Raw genomic sequence first — 19,609 nt, forward strand, 5'->3', positions numbered from 1 at the left:
AACCTAGTCTACAGAGCTAGTTCCAGAACAGCCAAAACTACCCTCTCTTTTTTTAGGGGGGGAAAAAAGTTTCTTCTTTAGGTGAGTTATCCAATACACTTCATGTTTATTGGTCTCTATTGTCAGTATTCAGGCATCTGTACTGGCCTGACCTTGGAGTACACATCCTCACCTGTAGCCTCTAAGAGCACCTCCTGTGCACATTCACTATTTCTCTTTAAAAGGACCCTGCCCACCCACCCCCCCCTCTCTTCTATCTTCTCTCTTCTCTTCTCCCACTCCTATCCCCAGAGGCTAGTCTCCCCTCTCCTTCCCCCCATTTCCATTCACTTTCCCCCCCAGTATAAACCCCTCCACCTGAGCTCTGTCACATGGCATCTTTCTCTCATGAGCCACTTTTTTTTTATTGCTTTATAAATAATACCATTCAAAATTTCCACTTCCTCCCCTCCTCCCATTTCCCTCCTGCTCCCCTAATCACCCTACCCTTCCAGTTCTAAGAGAGGGCAGGGTACCCTGCCCTGTGGGAAGTCCAAGGCCCTCCCCTCAAGCCACTTCTTTCAAATTACAACATCTATTACTAATTGATTTTTCTCAGTATCTGAATGACCAAAAGCCCAGGTCACCCGAAGCAAACAGAACAAATTTGGAATAGTAAGTAGGATTACAACTGAATTTAAAATAAACAGCAAAACTAGAGATTTCCTAGATATGATTATGAGTTTTATTCATGGACTGGAGAGGTGGCTTAACAGTTAAGAACACTTGCTATTCTTTCAGAGGACCAATGTTTGGTTGCTAGCATCCACAGTATAATTTCAGGGAATCCAGTGCCCTCTTTTGGCTTCCTTGGGCACATGGTGCACATATAGACAAGCAGACACACACATGTACTTGCCAATGTCCTTTGGATAACGTTAAGTTATTTATGAGAAACATCCAGATTCTTCTTTTAGCACAGACGCAGGAATGTATGACAAATACTTGCCGATTTTAGTTTACTATTAGATTACTCACGATTTCCCATTAGGAGTCCCACGTGGATTTAAGATCATGAATAAGACTTCTTACTTGTTTTAGATGTAAATGTAATATTGATTTATTGATGACTAGAGGAAAACTTGCTCAAACCAATACTTAGAGCCATGTGTAATCTCAGCCAGCAGGAAGTAGAAACAAAATGATCAGGAGTTCAAAGCCGGACTTGGCTACATATGTAACTAGTGTGAAGTCAGCATAAGCTATAAGAGACCCTGTCTCAAAAATAAATAAATACTGTGTGTGCAGATTGAGTGGTTTGGTTGAGGACAAAGGCCAAGAGGGCTTTTTGCCTTCTCAACAGTTGAAGCTACAGGAGAGCCAGGGTCTCTGAATTGATCCCTGATATGTCCATTCCTTGGTTTATTTTATTTATGGGCATGTGGAGCCTATGGCCAATCATCTAACTTCCGTGAGCCAAATTCAGCACTCAAGTCAGATCTTTTTTTCTCTTCTTTTTTTTTTTAAAGTTTATTTATTTATTTATTTATTTATATTTATTTATTATGTATGCGATATTCTGTCTGTGTATATGTCTGTAGGCCAGAAGAGGGCACCAGACCTCATTACATATAGTTGTGAGAGCAGGCAATGCTCTTAACCACTGAGTCATCTCTCTAGCCTTTTTTTTTTTTTTAATTTTGTGTGCATTGATTGTTTTCCCTGCTTCCATGTCTATGTGAGGGTGTCAATCTTGAAGTTACAGACAGCTGTGAATTTTCTTCCATGTGGCTGCTGGGAAATGAACCCAGGTCTTCTAGAAGAAGAGCCAGTGCTCTTAACTGCAGAACCATCTCTCCAGCACCAGATTTCTCTTTTAAGACTCTGTGTGTGTGTGTGTGTGTGTGTGTGTGTGTATATACACCTGCATGAGTTTATATTTAACAAATATATACATACAGGCCCCCAGAGGCCAAAAGGCAGCATCTGAAATGAGAATCACAGGTGATTGTAAACCACCATATTGGGAACCAAAGCCAAGTCCTCTGGTAAAGCAGTAAGTGCTGTTACGTACTCTCTCCGTTTCTCCAGCCCTTAAGTTAGTTCTTGAAACAGCTGAACTGTAACAGAGCTGGACTGGAGATCCAAAGGCAGCATTCTTCCCATTGTATCACAGTGCCTAAATAGCAGGCTCCCTTTAGCTTTCTCACTTTCACTTTAGCGTAGAGGAAGATTAAAGACTTCTTTCCCTAAAAATGTCCAAAGAAGGGCAATAGAGTCTTGAGTTTGATGCTTTTCTACATTGTGTGTACAGCCAAATCTTACGATGGAAAGGAAGGGCCCTGTTAGGAAATTGGTGCCTAGAGTCCCAGGATGAACCTAATTTTAGTTCAAGTCCATTTTATAAATCTTAGTCTAATGAGTAACACAACATTTTTGTTCACAGAGAGAAAGATGCATCAACTTGCCAGGAGCAGTTGGATGAATTCCGGAAGCTGATTAGAACCTTCCAGAAATGGCTGAAAGAAACTGAAGGAAATGTTCCACCTGTAGATACTTTTATGAGTACTAAGGAACTGGAAAAGCAGATTGAACACTTGAATGTAGGTAAACAAAAGGTCTCCAGGAGTCTGGCTAGAGAGTAGTTTGAAAGTGTATACAGACTGAACTCTAGATACAATAGGGGAGGTAGCATGAAAAATCCAGTTTATCTGTCCACACTGGAATTCCCTTCTTCACATGGTTCCATATGCCTACCTAGAACTGAGCACAGCAAAGTTTCTTATTTCAAACCCAAAAACAAAGTTAAACATGGTGACACGTGGTTTTAATTTCAAAATTCGGAAGTGGAAGTTGGAGAAATTCCTGTCAGCCTATGTTACTTGAAACACGATTTCCCCAAATCTACCACAGGCTATTTCTTAGGTGCCTCTCATGATATAATAGGAAATTTAAAATACATTATAGAAAAGATTGGTAAAATTCCATTTCGTGAGAAGCTTACATTTTTATCTTGTGGATGAGAATTATTATTACTCATGCTTGAGATTTAGAGAGCTTCATATGAGCAACTGAGCAGACACTGGGTCAGCAGGCTTGGTGAAAAGAGCTAGAACTTCTCTAGCTCATCAGAAGTGAGAAACACAGGCTTGGAAGACCCTTCATGGCTGGAAGCAGTCCTCCACATTGACTCATACTCACACAGGATCTGACTCAATAACTGCCATGTGTTTGTCATTTCTCTCAGCAAAGCAAGCTGAATCAAGAGCAGATGAAAGAGAAAAATCTGGTTATTTTCATAGAATGGAAGCTAAGAGTATTTGCTGTTAGAATAACCAAAGGAGCCGGGCCGTGGTGGCACATGCCTTTAATCCCAGCACTTGGGAGACAGAGGCAGGTGGATCTCTGTGAGTTCGAGGCCAGCCTGGTCTACAAGAACTAGTTCCAGGACAGCTAGGGCTGTTACATAGAGAAATCATGCCTTGAAAAAACCAAAATAATAATAATAACCAAGAGGAGAAGAGGCTCCTCAACTTTATTAGTTCATTGGGCACATAGTGTTTCAAGAAAAATTTTAATCCTAATACAACCTAATAATTCCATATACTAAGTACTCAGATCCAACATGGTGTCCAACAAATAGCCCTTTTTTTTTTTTTTTTTTTTTTGGTTTTTCAAGACAGGATTTCTCTGTAGCTTTGGAGCCTGTTCTGGAACTAGCTCTTGTAGACCAGGTTGGCCTAGAACTCACAAAGATCTGCCTGCCTCTGCCTCCCGAGTGCTGGGATTAAAAGCATGCGCCACCACTGCTCGGCATTCACAGAGACCCTCCTGCTTCTGCCTCCAAAGTACTAGGATTAAAGGTGTGCGCCACTACACCCAGAATAAGCATAGTTTCTTGTCAAAGTGGTAAGAGAGTTGCTGGAGAGATGGCTCAGCAGTTAAGAGTTCTTGTTGCTCTTGAGAGGACCCAGGTTTGGTTCTCAGCACCCACATGGTGTTTCACAACCCTCTGTAACTCCAATCCTAGGGGATCTAATTCCTTCTTCTGGGATTCACATGGAATGTGTATATGTTTGTGTGTGTGTGCACGTGCGCACATGCACGCGGGTGTATGTGTGTGTATAAATATATATACACATACACACACACATACATGCAGGCAAAACACTCATACACATAAAATAAAATGGTAGGGACTATGTCTGTAACACCTGTTCCTACTGATGAGGAAAAGGCCAGATGTTACATTTACCAGTTTGGTTCTTTAACAGGGTCTTCTAGATGACTGGGCAAGTAAGGGGATTCTGGTGGAAGAAATCAGTTGTAAGGGGAGTTCCTTAGAAAATCTCATCATGGAGATCACAGCACCTGATTCCCAAGCTAAGACAGGTGAGTACATCATCACAATGGGATGACTACATCACCACTCAGCTTGTAGCCCCTGGAGGAGCCTTTTTGTTTAACTAAACTAAAAATCAAAATTGAATATGGGAAGAAAGAAGCCCCACAAGACCATGTTCTCTTATTCTTACCTGCTTCTTGTCCTGCTAAACAATGCTGCTCCCTTTTCCAAAGTTCATATATCATTGAGCCTGATATCATCTTGGGGGCTTTTCCTGTTTTGAGCAGTAAAGATTTTTTTGTTTTGTTTTTCAAGACCTTTGCAGGCTTTCCTGGAACTTGCTTTGTAAACCAGGCTGGCCTTGAACTCTCTGAGATCCACCTGCCTCTGCCTCGCAAGTGCTGGGAGGCAGAGAGGAGACAGGCGCCACTGCAGGGCCCATGTAGGTTTTTGTTATTGTTGTTGTTTTTCAGGTTTTTTGGTTTTTCAAGATGGAGTTTCTCTGTATAACAGCCCTGGCTGTCCTGGAACTCACTTTGGGATTAAAGGTGTCCTACCACCACCACCCAGCCTGTAGTAGTTTGTTTTTAAGACAAGGTCTCACTGTGTAGTTCTGGCTAGCCTGGAACTCACTATATAGACCAAAATGGCTTTGAAATCACAGAGATTTGTCTGCCTCTGACTCTCAGGTGTTGGAATTAAAGGTTAGAACCATTAGACTTGGCTATTAATACTTTAAAGTTAATTGTTTCTTTGAACACTCCAGACGGAACATTTCAAAGAACTGATTATGTGTATAGTCTAATATAGGACTTCATATACTTTTGCTCTTTGTTGTTATTTTGGTGAAGTAGACTGGGCTTTAATAAAGATATTTTAATGTAGGCTTGAACTCAAGAATTATGAAAAAAGTATTCAGAAGATAGTAAGACATACCCAACTCTGTGGGTCTGGGTTCCCACAATTTTAAAAAGCCGGTCACGGTGGCACATGCCTGTAATACCAGAACTTAGCAGCTAGAGGGAAGTGAATTCCATAGTTAAGGGTTACTCTCGGTCACCTCGGAGATAAAGCTGTATATAAACTTTTCTCAGAAACAATAGCAACAACTAAAAGAAGTAGTGCTCTAATGTATGAACCTCTTTGTTGGTGAATTATCAGCATGTGGCTAGATTAGTCAGTGACTTGTTTCTGTAAATATCCAGATAGTAAAAAGCCTTACAGACCATATTCTTATATACCTCTAACACTGTGGCATAAAAGCAGCCATGGACAAAATTTAAATGATGGTGTATCTGTGTTCCAAATAATGCTTTTATTTTGTTTTTGTTTTTGTTTTTGTTTTTTTTCCGAGACAGGGTTTCTCTGTAGCTTTGGTGCCGGTCCCGGAACTAGCTCTTGTAGACCAGGCTGGCCTCGAACTCACAGAGATCCGCCTGCCTCTGCCTCCCGAGCGCTGGGATTAAAGGCGTGCACCACCGCCCGCCGCCCTGCTTAATGTTTTTATTTTTAAAAACAGAAAAAGGGCCATAATTGTTCACTGGGCTATGATTTGATGATTTGATGGCTCCTGGTTTAAATTGGTTTTTTTTTCATGCTTTTTAAAGTACCTTCGTTAGGAATTTTGTTTATTTGATCGAATGACTGGGGGTTCTAAAGGGATGCTGGGGATTGAACCCAAGGCTTCGTGTGTGTTAGGTGCTAAATGTTAGTGAGACTATTGAATCGGTCTTAATGAATATATAAAAAATTTGAAGTAGTATTATTTGGTGGCTGCTTCATTGTGTGGTATTGTGTTTGGTACCCTATCCATAAAATGTGGTTCATACAATCAAGTAGTTGCAAATGTTGACATGTTTTTAACAGTTCACTGTTAGAATACTATTGAATTATACTGAAAATGATGTAGGGGGCAAGGGATCATTGTTCTCAAGGTAAGCCACTAAAATAATCTAATAAGGGATTCAATTTTTTTTTAAACACAGAAGACACCTAAAACTAACATTAATGACAGAAGCTACTTCAAAGTTGACATCTTCATGACCCTGAATGTTGAGAATTCTGTGATTATACAGTTCTGTCCTAATGAGCATTTGCTTGATCTTTTTTATATATAACTGGTTTTGTCATGTTCTACATGTGCTATTGCTGTTTTCCTTTGTATAGTACTATGCAGCAGTTTTCATATACAGGTTTCAATATTATAAAATACTAGCAAAAAGCTATGGCCTTTACAATCAATGACACTGAAAAAATACTTTTAAAAATACACACATACACACACACACACACACACACACACACCTGTTACTGAAATAGCAAGAGCTGTCCGTTCTCCACAAAAGCAGCATGTGTTGATTGTCATAGCAGAAGAAACTGAAGTTGCCCACAGATTAAGACTCACATATGAGTTAGTGATGGTCTTGACCAGGACTCTCTCCTCATGACTAGTCTAGTTTGTTTTCCATGATCACATTATTGCACTGGAAAATGACTTTCTGTTTGTTCCATTTTTAATTGAAAATACATGAATATTAATAGTTAAGAAAGCTACCTATCAATCTAACTACTTTTCAGTTTAATCTTAGATAAGACTTAACACCACATAAAGAGTACATAGAGAAGTGTTTCCCTGCTCTCTTTTTACCCCACCCTCTTTTTTTTAGTACTGGAGATAAAAACTAGGGCTTGGTATGTGCCAAGCAAGTGCTTTACCTCTGAGTTATAATCGCAGTCTGGTTCTGTCCTTTTGATTCAGCATTATGCCATGAATATTTCTCTTGACTTCTCTATAATCTTCATAATTCCATAAACTGATTTATACTTAGAAAGGTCTCCAAAATAAAAGGAAGAAATTTGAGAAGAATATAGGTGAAACTGTGGCAATTAGAAACAGGACCAGATGCCCCAAGGAGAATTTTTAGACTGCTTGTAGGCCATATTTCTCAATGCTTTAATCAGTCTTCTGATAGAGGATGTAGAGCCAAAAGATGCCAGGAAAAGATAAGCAGTTTCCTAGAGAAATAACGTAAGGAGGGCTTTTAAGTAACCCTACTTTTTATGTTCGTAATTGTGCTCTGTGCTCACTTTTTTTAAAATGACAGACTCTGATATTAAAGGTAATGTTTTAACTTTATTATAAATCCTTATTCCAAATGTGGCAGATACCATTCTAAAGACTTAGAATTAGCAATACTTGTTTCCCAAAATCAAGAAAGGTTTCCAGGAATTCAAGGTGAAGATTATAGATGAATTCTATTCCTATAGAAAGAGCTACAAATCGTACTGCAGAGGAACTGAAATATCACAAGTGACACTTTGTTGCCTGGCAGCTAAAGTGACCTGTCTCCACGAGCTGTTGTCTTGTGTTGTGTTACCTTTCTGATAACCCAAGCTCAAAAATGCAAGCCAGAAAAAAGAAATGCTGTGCCTATATGTATTCCTAACACGTTGGTCTTGCCCTGTTTGTCTCCCTGTCCTTCTGCTCAGGTTCCATACCACCCTCTGTAGGAAGCTCTGTAGGCAGTGTAAACGGATACCACACCTGCAAAGGTGAGAACTCATTTCAGCAGTGCTTCCTTGATGGGTGTGTTACAGTGTTCATGTTTGCTATGTATGTGTTCCAATATGTGTGGATTAACAGCTGCCAGGAGGGGCATGCATGACGGTGAAAATGATGGCATGAGGACGGTGGAGTCTGGAGAGGTCAACTGTGGTGCCTCCCTGTTAGCTGGCTATAGGCTAAACTGGTCAGCATCCTGGAACTAAAAGTTCTGAGCAAAGATACTAAGCCGCCAGATCCAGTCAGTAAGGAAAGGCCTTCTATAAAGTGTGTGTGGATCTGTGAGTTATAAAGAAGTATTCTAAAGCCAGATACAGGGGTATTAGTCTAAAAACCCAGCTCTTGAAGGTAGAGGCAAGACAATTAGGAGTTCAGGCTTTCACTAGCCTTGGTTATATCAGACTATCTCAAAATGAAAAAAGCTAGTCCACCCTCAGTCTCCTGCTGAAATAGTGTCAAACTATTTCTCAGCAGCTTGAAGAAGAAGAAGAATATTCCAAGTTGATTAATCCCAGAAGTATGCTTTAGTGACATCTTATTTCATTTCCTCACTCTGTCCTTCCCATATTTATTCAGCATTTTATGGCATGTATCTTTGTATAAAATGCCAAAGCCAGAAAGCAGATTAATAGGGGTTCTTTTACTTTGTGCATTTAAACAGGAACTTTGATGTGATTTGGAGGAAGACAATTACTAGTTGACTAGAAGAATTAGGAGAGGTGCTTATCCTGACAAGTCATTTGGGAATGAGAAATGAAGGGGAGCAGGATTACCAATCTCATTGTTTTTTCTCTGATACTAGATCTTACGGAAATCCAGTGTGACATGTCTGATGTAAATTCAAAGTATGAGAAACTAGGAGAAGTCCTTCGAGAACGCCAGGAAAGCCTTCAGACTGTCCTCAGCAGAATGGAGGAGGTTCAGAAAGAAACAAGCTCTGTATTACAGTGGTTAGAATCAAAAGAGGAAATTCTGAAAGCCATGGATGCCTCTTTGTCTCCAACCAAGACAGAAACAGTAAAAGCCCAAGCAGAATCTAACAAGGTACTGTGTTTACTAGTGAGCTGCATTCCAGCAGTACGGGTGCTCCTACGGTGCTCCTGTCCAGTCTTAGGACTGAGCCTGAATGGAGACAGTTCCTGACTGTAATTGGCGGTATGTTAGCCCTCATTTTTTTTTTAAATATTTTATTTTTATTTATTATGTATACAATTTTCTGTCTGTGTGTGTGCCTGAAGGCCAGAAGAGGGCGCCAGACCTCTTTACAGATGGTTGTGAGCCACCATGTGGTTGCTGGGAATCGAACTCGGGTCCTTTGGAAGAGCAAGCAATGCTCTTAACCACTGAGCCATCTCTCCAGCCCAGCCCTCATTTTTTAACACACCTCACTCAAGTCTCCTTGAGAATTTTTGTTACCTATTGTTATAATTCAGATTCGAAATGGGGGAAAAAAGGCATGTTTGCAGAAAGAGGAATGATCCCGCCTGCCCCCCACTTTATCAGCTCACTGAGAATCGAGTCTTATTTACCATGTAATGCTATCAGAAAGCTAAGCCTTTCTCATTTATGCATCCTTACAATTATAAGGAGAACCTAAAAAAATTTGCCTGTGTATTTATTCTTAAGATTGAAATGTAAAGGGCTGGAGAGATGGCTTAGCAGTTAAAAACACAGATGCTCTTGCAGAAGACCCAGATTCAGATATCAGGACTCACATAGTGTCTCACAACCATCTATAACTGGTTGCATGGGATCCAGCTTCCTCTTCTGGCTTTCTCTGGCAACAGGCACATATGTGGCACACATAAATACAGCAGACAAATACTTATTTACATAATAATTTTAGTGTTTTAAAAAATTGAAATGTGGACTAAAGAAATTATCAGAAAATATAAGAACATAAAATTTTTCTTACAAAAATTTTCTCCATAATTTTAAATATCCCAATTGAGTATGGCATGTCAGCTCTCCAACTACCAATATATTGCCATAATCTTAACCTTATCTTGGCACTTCCAATTAATAAGAAGTGATGGTCCCTACTTAGTTGAGTTTTATTGACATGTTGTGCTTAAATGAACTCAGATCTTGTCACTTCCATTGTAGAGCCAATACTGAAGCTAAGTTCATGAAACAAGCCATACACAGGGCCAGAACAAGTGAGGCTTCCCACTCAGTCTCCCACTCATTTCTACCACACACAAAGCCGTGTTTCTGCTCCCAGAATCTTATGGCATGTATGATATACTTTCTTCTAGGCTTTCCTGACTGAATTGGAACAGAATTCCCCTAAGATCCAGAAAGTAAAGGAAGCTCTGGCTGGATTATTGAGGACATATCCCAACTCAAAAGAAGCAGAAAACTGGAAAAAAATGCAAGAAGAGCTCAGTAAGTCATCACAGTAATGTTTTATACTTAAAATGTCTTGTCTCCAAAGCAAATTGAAAATTTCAGTACCCCCTGTAAAGCTGGAATTGGTTTCAGTTAACTTTTGAAAGCAAGCAGAGGCCTGTCTCTGTCTCTAGGACCAGAACGTGACCTAGATAGGGGACAGTTTAGAAATTAAATCACAGAAATCTGGCCTTCTAGGACCAGTCAAGCTGATAGTCTACTCTGATCAGAAGTTTAAGAGAATATTGAGGATAAAAATGAAAGTGGGAAGTGGTGACCCACACCTTTATTCCAGTACTTGGTGGTAGAAACGGGTAGTTCTCTGTAAATCTGAATCAGCCTGGACTGTATAGCAAGTTCTAGTCCAGTCAGGGACACATAGGAAGACCCTGTATCAAAAAAGAAAACAACAGAATAAACCTGGGGTTAGAGAGCTGGCTCAGTGGTTACAGGCACATTCTGCTCTTTTAGTGGACCAGAGTTCAGTTTCCAACAGCCATGCTAGGCAGCTCATAGACTTCTGTAACTCAAGTTCCGTCACCTCTGACCTCTGAAGAGTACTGCGCTCGTGTGCACAAACCCACACACTGACATACATAATTAAAATTAAATTAAAAGAGAAATGGGAAGTAATCTAATAAAGAGATATTGTGTGTTCATAGTATTTGACTACACATAATTTAGGTGGATATTTGTTACAAAGATTTCTTTTAATGAGAAGAATATATATTTTCTGTATATAATTGTATATCTAATTAATAAATAACACAAGATAATTTATATAATTCATTCTTATAGCCTGTAGGGGACAGAGTGCTTCCATTCACTTTCATCAATGAAGTTTCTTGTTACTACCAGCCCAATGAATACAGAACTATTTGTATTACTTTAGTTCTTAAATATTTTTAAGGTTATTTTTAATTTTTAAAAATGTCGAATAATGGCTCTTATGTCATTTCCTGTTGTATATTAGGAATACAGCTTAGAGACCAGGCCAACGGCATTCTCTCATTTCCTCTCAACAGATTCCCGATGGGAAAAGGCCACTGAGGTTACTGTGGCTCGCCAAAAGCAGCTAGAGGAATCTGCAAGCCATCTGGCCTGTTTCCAAACTGCAGAATCCCAGCTCCGCCCTTGGCTGATGGAGAAGGAACTGATGATGGGAGTTCTGGGACCTCTATCTATTGACCCCAACATGTTGAATGCACAGAAACAGCAGGTCCAGGTGAGCAATGTAGATTAACACTTAGAGCAAAGAAATCTGGGTTTGAGTGCTTCTTCTGGTAAGTGGATTTCATTACCCCAGACAAGGTTCTCTTTCCTCAGATTTGTTTGTGTTTTTTTGTTGTTGTTGTTGTTGTGTTTTTTTTTTTTTGACACAGGATTTCTCTATGTTACCTTGGCTATCCTGGAACTCACTTTGTAGACCAGGCTGGTTTTGACCTCACAGAGATTCCCCTGCCGCTGCTTCCCAAGTGCTGGGATTAAAGGAGTGCACCACCATAGCCCCGCATATTAAGCAATTCTTAAGATAATGCTGCATCATTTTAGTAATCTGGTCCCTGGAGTTTTATGGCTTATTTTCAAAATGGACTGGCACAATTCAAACTCAGTTTTTGTTTTGACACTGCTTTTAGATCTGTTTTCTCTGTCTAAACATCTCTGTGTCATTTCTATTTCAGTTTATGCTGAAGGAATTTGAAGCACGAAGGCAACAGCATGAGCAGCTGAATGAGGCAGCTCAGGGCATCCTAACAGGGCCTGGAGATATCTCTCCATCCACCAGCCACGTGCAGAGAGACCTCCAAAGCATCAATCAGAAGTGGGTTGAGCTCACTGACAAGCTTAACTCCCGTTCCAGCCAAATTGATCAAGCTATTGTTAAAAGTACCCAGTACCAAGAGTTGCTCCAGGACTTATCAGAAAAGGTGAAAGCAGTTGGACAGCGACTGAGTGGCCAGTCGGCCATCAGCACCCAACCTGATGCTGTAAAGCAGCAACTAGAGGAAACCAGTGAGATTCGGTCTGACTTGGGACAATTAGACAGTGAGATTAAGGAGGCTCAGACACTGTGTGATGAACTCTCGCTGCTCATTGGTGAGCAGTACCTCAAGGATGAGCTGAAGAAACGTTTGGAGACAGTTGCCCTGCCACTCCAAGGCTTAGAAGAGCTTGCAGGTGAGCTGAAGTGAGAATAGCAAAAGAATAGTACAGCAGGCCACGACTTTAGAGTGACCCATAATGTCATCCTAGCCTTATTTCCAGTAATCATGAGAGCTGTTGTGGTTATTATCCATTGAGCACTGGCATCTGTGGAGCTCCACATAACTGAACACAGTCCTGGAGATAGAAACTCTAACATTGCATCAGCTAGCCTGCAGGCGCTCGTGTCCAAGCATGCACTGATGGGTGGAGTTCTATACACACTTTAGCTGAAGCACTTGTTTTCTGTATGTTGTTGATGGGCATGCATAGCCTTGACCCCATTATGCAAAGTTATAATGTATTTTGCAATTTTTTAAGTTTTTCATTTTTAATTTTATCATTGCTTATATGTAGTATCTGTAGAGACCAAGAAGGGGTGTCTAAACCCCCAGAACTAGAGTTACAAGGAGATGTGAGCTGCCATGTTGGTACGAGGAACCAAACATGGGTCAGTCCTCTACAAGAGCAGTCAGTACTCCTGACTGCTGAGCCATCTCTCTACCCTATTTTGGACTTTTTTTTTTTTTTTCAAAGTAAAATTTTGTTATTAACTTGTTCCTGTTCTGGAAATGTTATGACTTAGACATGTCAGGTCATGTTACATGATTAATAAGAGGATTGAATATGTGTATAGGAACCTGGCTTTATACATATTTTTATGGTAGATTCTCAATATTTATTTTCTGTTCTTAAGATTAAACCATACCCTGTTAGCAAACATTTTATATCCCATGTTCAGGCTTGATTGATTTTAATTTCATTTTCTTATGTCAGCTGATCGCATGAACAGACTCCAGGCAGCTCTCGCCAGCACCCAGCAATTCCAACAAATGTTTGATGAGCTGAGGACCTGGTTGGATGAAAAACAAAGCCAGCAAGCAAAAATCTGCCCAATTTCTGCAAAATTGGAGCGACTCCAGTCTCAGCTACAAGAGAATGAAGAGTTTCAGAAGAACCTTAATCAACACAGTGGTTCCTATGAGGTGATTGTGGCCGAGGGGGAATCTCTACTGCTTTCTGTGCCTCCTGGAGAAGAGAAAAAGACTTTACAAAATCAGTTGGTTGAACTCAAAAGCCACTGGGAAGACCTTAGTAAAAAAACTGCAGACCGACAGTCTAGGCTCAAGGACTGTATGCAGAAAGCTCAGAAATATCAGTGGCATGTGGAAGACCTTGTGCCCTGGATAGAAGATTGCAAGGCCAAGATGTCTGAGTTGCAGGTTACTTTGGATCCAGTGCAGTTGGAGGCCAGCCTCTTGAGGTCAAAGGCAATGCTGAGTGAGGCAGAGAAGCGCCGCTCCCTGCTGGAAGTACTGAATAGTGCCGCTGACATTCTGATCAATTCTTCAGAAATAGATGAAGATGAGATCCGGGATGAGAAGGCTGGACTCAACCAGAACATGGATGCCATTACAGAGGAGCTACAGGCCAAAACGGGCTCTCTAGAAGAAATGACTCAGAGGCTCAAGGAATTCCAGGAAAGCTTTAAGAATATTGAAAAGAAGGTTGAAGGAGCCAAACACCAGCTTGAAATCTTCGATGCTCTGGGCTCTCAAGCCTGTAGCAACAAGAATCTCGAGAAGCTAAGAGCTCAGCAAGAAGTTCTGCAGGCCCTGGAGCCTCAGGTAGACTACCTGAGGAACTTCACCCAGGGACTGGTGGAAGATGCCCCAGCTGGATCTGATGCCTCCCCACTTGTGCATCAAGCTGAGGTCGCCCAGCAAGAGTTCCTAGAGGTGAAACAACGAGTGAACAGTGGTTGCCTGACCATGGAGAACAAGCTAGAGGGGATTGGGCAGTTTCACTGTCGAGTTCGAGAAATGTTTTCTCAGTTGGCTGACCTGGATGATGAGCTAGATGGCATGGGAGCCATTGGTAGAGACACGGATAGCCTCCAGTCCCAAATTGAGGATGTGCGGCTATTCCTTAACAAAATCCAAGCCCTCAGGGTTGACATAGAAGACTCTGAAGCAGAGTGTCGAAAAATGTTGGAGGAAGAGGGGACTGTGGACTTACTAGGTCTCAAGAGGGAGCTAGAAGCCCTTAATAAACAGTGTGGTAAGCTGACAGAGAGAGGGAAAGCCCGCCAGGAGCAGCTGGAGCTCACACTGGGCAGAGTGGAGGACTTCTACGGGAAACTGAAAGCGCTCAATGATGCCACGGCAGCTGCAGAGGAGGCCGAAGCGCTCCAGTGGGTTGTGGGCACTGAAGTGGATGTCATCAGCCAGCAGCTGGCAGACTTTAAGGTAAGTCTTGCTCTCCTTTTTTTTTTCTCCTTTTTCTCACTAATGCTTAAAATTTAGATGACAGTTGAGATTGCATTTTTCTCTTGGATCCTGATTTCCTTGTTCTCACTTCCATTACTACTAAAGCACTTGTGTGGAAGTCTCAGAAAATGTCTTTGAACACTTTTCTGTTGTAGTTTCTTTCCATGTTTATAGCCAGTTAAGGATATGGAAGAAAGTGTTAAAGCCTTGTCTCTTAGCCTAAGAATCTCCTCATGATTTCTTGGACTTTCAAATTAACTGATTTGGTTACTGCATTGAAATTGTATTCATAGTCCTGTTTTTCAAGCTGAGCTATTATTAGCCATTTCCTGAAGTGTTAATTTTGCACACCTTTCAGGGAGACTTTGTTGATATGAAACAATGTAAGGTTTTCATGAATTACTAAATGAAATATTGAGTCAAAGAAATCTCTGACTTGCAACAAGCAGCCCATGAATCCTCCTGACACTCCTCAAGTACAAGTTCCTTACCTGTAGGAGAGTTGGATAAGTTCTGCCTTAATTGCAGAGTGTTTAGTCCTTTACCATAGTTAGTCTTTCTGGTACTAAAATTTTGAGTCTAAATCAAAATAACGAGAGGTGATCAAATGACTAGACCCTAAAGTGTGGGTTTGCTGCTCAGGTGCTTGGTTCAAGATTCCTGTAATTACAGTTACCCAAAAGTCTCTCATTCTGCTGGCATACCCTTCATGGCACAAGGAATAGATTTGGAAATAGTATAGGTAGCACTTCATTCTATCACCAGTGCTAGTTACTTCCACAGATGACACTGCTGCCATCCAAATATAAAGTGAGGACATGGCAGCACACACCTGTAATCTCAGGTCTTAGGCATCTGAGACAACACTGAAAGTTCTAGGACAGCCTTTAAAGCAAGCCCTTATCTCAGAGGAGGAAGGGGCTACTGGCACCAAAACAGAGGCGCACTAACCATGGAAGGTTATAATGTTATAGACCCTGATCCTAGTGTGACACAGGCAGAAGTCACATTTGGAGACAGTGTAATTTGTAGCTACAAAAGGTCATCAGAGCTGAGTAGTGTTTGGTAGTTAGAGAAAATTCAGACCCATTGCACATACCTCTGTTTTATCGGCAATGGGAAAACTGGCATTCATCCCTATAGGTTACAAAATAGTTTCATCTCAGCGGATCCTAGTTTGTGAACAAATTATTTAAAAATTTTTGTATGCAAGTACTGGGTCTGCAACTTGCTGGGCAGGTATTCTGCTAAGCTGTGACCCCAGCTTGCCTCATTTTCTCAACAGGGTATTGAGCATACATTTTCCATAAAGAGTACAGGTTGAGGGCTGGAGAGATGGCTCAGCAGTTAAGAACACTGACTGCTCTTCCAGAGGTCCTGAGTTCAATTCCAAGCACCTACATGGTGGCTCATAAACATCTGTAGTGAGATCTGGCACCCTCTTCTGGCCTACAGGCATACATTCAAACAGAACACTGTATACATAATAAATCAATCAATCAATCTTGAAAAAAGAGTACAGGTTGACATTAGAAGATACTGTTCTCTTATGGTGATATTTTCGAGGATACAAGAGGCTGCTTTGTAGTAAATGTCCCTGAGTCACCACAGTCTGAGTGCCTATTAAGTTCTTGTTTGGGGTTTCTACAGTGTTGTACTGGTCAGACTGACAATCTATATAGATAAATAGTGAGGAGGTAATTTTTGAATTTTTTTCCCCACTACCATGATGTTAAGCATTATATTTTGTTCTCTGTATAGCTGGTTTCAACTAACTACAGATTGAAAATATTAGGAAGAAACCCAAAGTATAAGAAATAGCAATATAACAATAAAAAATAAAACAAAGTTTTAAAAAATACAGCATAACATGATCTATATTGCATTAGGTATTATAAGTAACCTAGATATGATTTAAAATAGATAAGGAGATACAAATACTATGTCAGTTCTAAACGTGGATTGAGAATGTGTGAATCTGGATAAATATGGGGTTCTGAAACCATCTCCTGAAGGACCCCACTTGTATTGCTGCCGTCACTTCCACAGCAGTCGCTGGGTCTGCCTGTAGCAGCCTGGTCTCCAGTGAGCTAGAAAATGAAGTAAACAAGCTGTGAACATTGTATTAGTCAGGCATGGTGGCACATGACTGTAATTACAGCACAAGGGAGGCTGTGGTTGCGAGATCATGAGTTCAAGGCCAGTCTGGGCTACAGGACTGTATTTCAAAAGCATTAGATGCTACCTTTTTTTTTTTTTTTCTGAGCCAGGGCTTCTCTGTAACAGTTACTGGCTGTCCTGGAACTCGCCTTATAGATTAGACTGGCCTCAAACTCAATGAGATCCGCCTGCCTCTGCCTCTCACGCCTGGCTAGATAGAAATTTAAAAAGGAGCACCTGGAGGGCATGAGTTGTGTTGGATTTGATAAGACTTTTTTTCCTTGGTTTACTGCAGTGGTTCTCAACCTCTTACTATAGTTCCTCATGTTGTGGTGACCCCCAACCATAAAATTATCTTCGTTACTATTTCATAGCTGTAACTTTGCTGCTCTTATGAATCATGATGTGTAAATATCTGAAATGCAGGATCTCTGAAATGCGACCCCTGCGAAAGTGTCATTGGACCCCAAAGGGGTTTTGAGAGATGTTCTGGAATTTGATGAGGCTAGAAGATTCACTGGGCGTTGCTGGGCATTACTGCTTTTATGTCTATAATCTGTTAGTTCCCTCAGGACGCTCAGAGTTCAGTAGCTGCTTAGCTGTTAGAGCCAGCTAGCTTTGTTGTTTTCTAAGAATAAGCTTCCTACCACTGAATATTATGGCTATAAAGGTTGGAATCAGTCAGTCAGCTGGGTACTGGCAGGGTGTTTATCTACAGGGGTGGGGGAAGGGAGTGGTGGTGGATGTTGGCATGGCAAGCCTAAAAGTGAAGGGAGGAGGGTGCTGAAGTGCTTTGTTAAAGTCCATAGGGACTTACTATAAAATGGTCAGTATCCCCTCCCCACCCACCCCCAGGTTTGTGATCAAGTCCAAGTCACTAACTTTCCTAATAGGGAAGCCTTTTTTCGCCTCCTCCCAGCAGAGGACTTTGGTCAAGGAGGGAGGAGCACTCTTTTGGCTGAGCTCTTGGGAAATGAAAACAATGAGAGAGAAACTCTCAGCCAGTTGCCCAGTCCTCTAGAAGTTGCATAATTGTCTTTTTGAACCTATTCTAAGGACTGAATCACTGTCACGATGGGGATAAGTGTTGAGCTTCTGGATTAATGTGTTGGAGTTCAGCAATTGATTAATCTGCCCTTGCCCCAGCAGCAGACTGGATTCATAAAGATCGACTCAACTTTCAGATGCAAATCATTTTCAATAAGAAAAATCAAATGAAAATACATATTAAAAGTCATTTTAGCTTAAAGTTTTCTTTAGCACACACTTTGAGGGAAGATAAGAATCTGTGAGGCAGAAACACAGGCCATGCTTTGCCTTGACTAACTCCTCTGGGGATAGCCAGATAGTCCAGTCTGTGGAGATCCTCAGGCTTCCTTGGCACAGCAGTGCTGATAAACCCATAGGTTGCAGGTTAGGCTGTGGGAAATAGTTTCCATGATGTGGAAAAATAAAAGTCATTATTCCTAGGGAAGATTTTCCTTTGGTTGCCTCTGGGTGACTTGTAGAATCTGGTTGGCTGGTGGGGTGTCATTCAGACACCAGCAGAAGACCCTTTTCCTTTCTAAGCAAGTAAATCCCTCAGCCATCTGCACTGAGACATTCACCATGGCCCCATCTCTTTCTGTGGGAAATAGACAGGAAGGGGCCTTTCCAGAAACCATGACTGAAGCATGTTTTCAAAAAACTGTGAGGAGAAGCTGTTAGCTAACCTCTTCAGGAAATCCCGTTTCTGGTTATTGAGGAAAAGGAATTGTGTATGTCTAACAGGAGATTAATAAGAAAGGAGGGACCTGAAACTTGAGCCAAAGAATTCTCCTAGTATGACCTTCCTGGGAAGGATAGGGGAGCGGAAGACAAAACAAAACAAACAAACCTATTCAGTCTGGTGGTTAGTAAGAAGCTTTCCTCATTTGGAAACTGTCTGTAGATTGACATTCTGAGTCTTAACTTCACCTGTCTTTTGCACCCCTGTTCCCCAACAAGAGTCATGCTTGAAGCCCGGGCAGAAAAGATATAGCAGTTTGGGCATCACATTATGAACAACATCTGCATCTATGTGGAGTCATTTGGGTTTCGTGCCTGTGATTAGGATAAACTGTAGACTTAAGAATCTCCTAGGGTCTGCCAAGTTTCCCACATTGTGTAATAAATGTCACCTAATGGTACATTTGAGGCATCCAATCCAGTCAATCTTTTGGTTTTGGTTTTGAGATGAGGTGTCTTGTAGCTTAGGCTAGCCTTAAACTTCTGATCCCCCTGTCTCTGCTGCTGGGATTACAAGCTTCCATGCCAGGTTTTATGGAGCTCTAGGAATGGAACAGGACTCTGTGCATGCTAGGCAAGTATTCTACCTTGTGAACTATAGCACCAACCCCCAACTTCCTTGTTTTTGAGGCTGGCTAGCAGGGTGTAGTTGTAGTTGCAGGTTTAACACTGTCCTCTTCTACCCCAGTGGTTCTCAACCTTCCTAATGCTGTGACCTTTTAATATAGTTTTTTATGTTGTGGTGACCACCAACCATAAAATTATTTCATTGCTACTTCATAACTGTAATGTAAATATCTGATATGTGACCACAGGCTAGAACCATTGCCCTAACTCAAGCTGAACAGAGTTTAGGGTCAGTGATACTTGCAGCTTCTGTCTGACAAAGCGAAAGCTCTTCAGTCACAGTCCTTTGATTTCCCCCCCCCTGCC

The 19,609-nt window shown here is 41.2% G+C and overlaps 1 protein-coding gene across 10 annotated transcripts in view; it reads left to right on the forward strand.

The window, feature by feature from the left end:
* Window positions 1-19,609, forward strand: part of Macf1 (microtubule actin crosslinking factor 1) — a 329,723-nt gene that overhangs the window by 236,072 nt on the left and 74,042 nt on the right. For 7 of the 10 annotated variants that reach the window (XM_050161305.1, XM_050161311.1, XM_050161313.1 and 4 more), the window contains 8 exons: window positions 2,426-2,582; window positions 4,254-4,371; window positions 7,814-7,876; window positions 8,689-8,930; window positions 10,145-10,274; window positions 11,303-11,502; window positions 11,960-12,455; window positions 13,257-14,728. In XM_050161305.1, the coding sequence (XP_050017262.1) occupies window positions 2,426-2,582; window positions 4,254-4,371; window positions 7,814-7,876; window positions 8,689-8,930; window positions 10,145-10,274; window positions 11,303-11,502; window positions 11,960-12,455; window positions 13,257-14,728 (2,878 nt within the window). The remainder of the gene's footprint in view (window positions 1-2,425; window positions 2,583-4,253; window positions 4,372-7,813; window positions 7,877-8,688; window positions 8,931-10,144; window positions 10,275-11,302; window positions 11,503-11,959; window positions 12,456-13,256; window positions 14,729-19,609) is intronic. The other 3 variants (XM_050161307.1, XM_050161312.1, XM_050161314.1) reach the window with 1 other exon arrangement.

This window comes from Alexandromys fortis, unplaced genomic scaffold, assembly GCF_014885135.2.
Source record: "Alexandromys fortis isolate MF-2015 unplaced genomic scaffold, M_Fortis_MF-2015_v1.1 scaffold_122, whole genome shotgun sequence".
In the NCBI taxonomy this organism is placed as follows: Eukaryota; Metazoa; Chordata; class Mammalia; order Rodentia; family Cricetidae; genus Alexandromys; species Alexandromys fortis.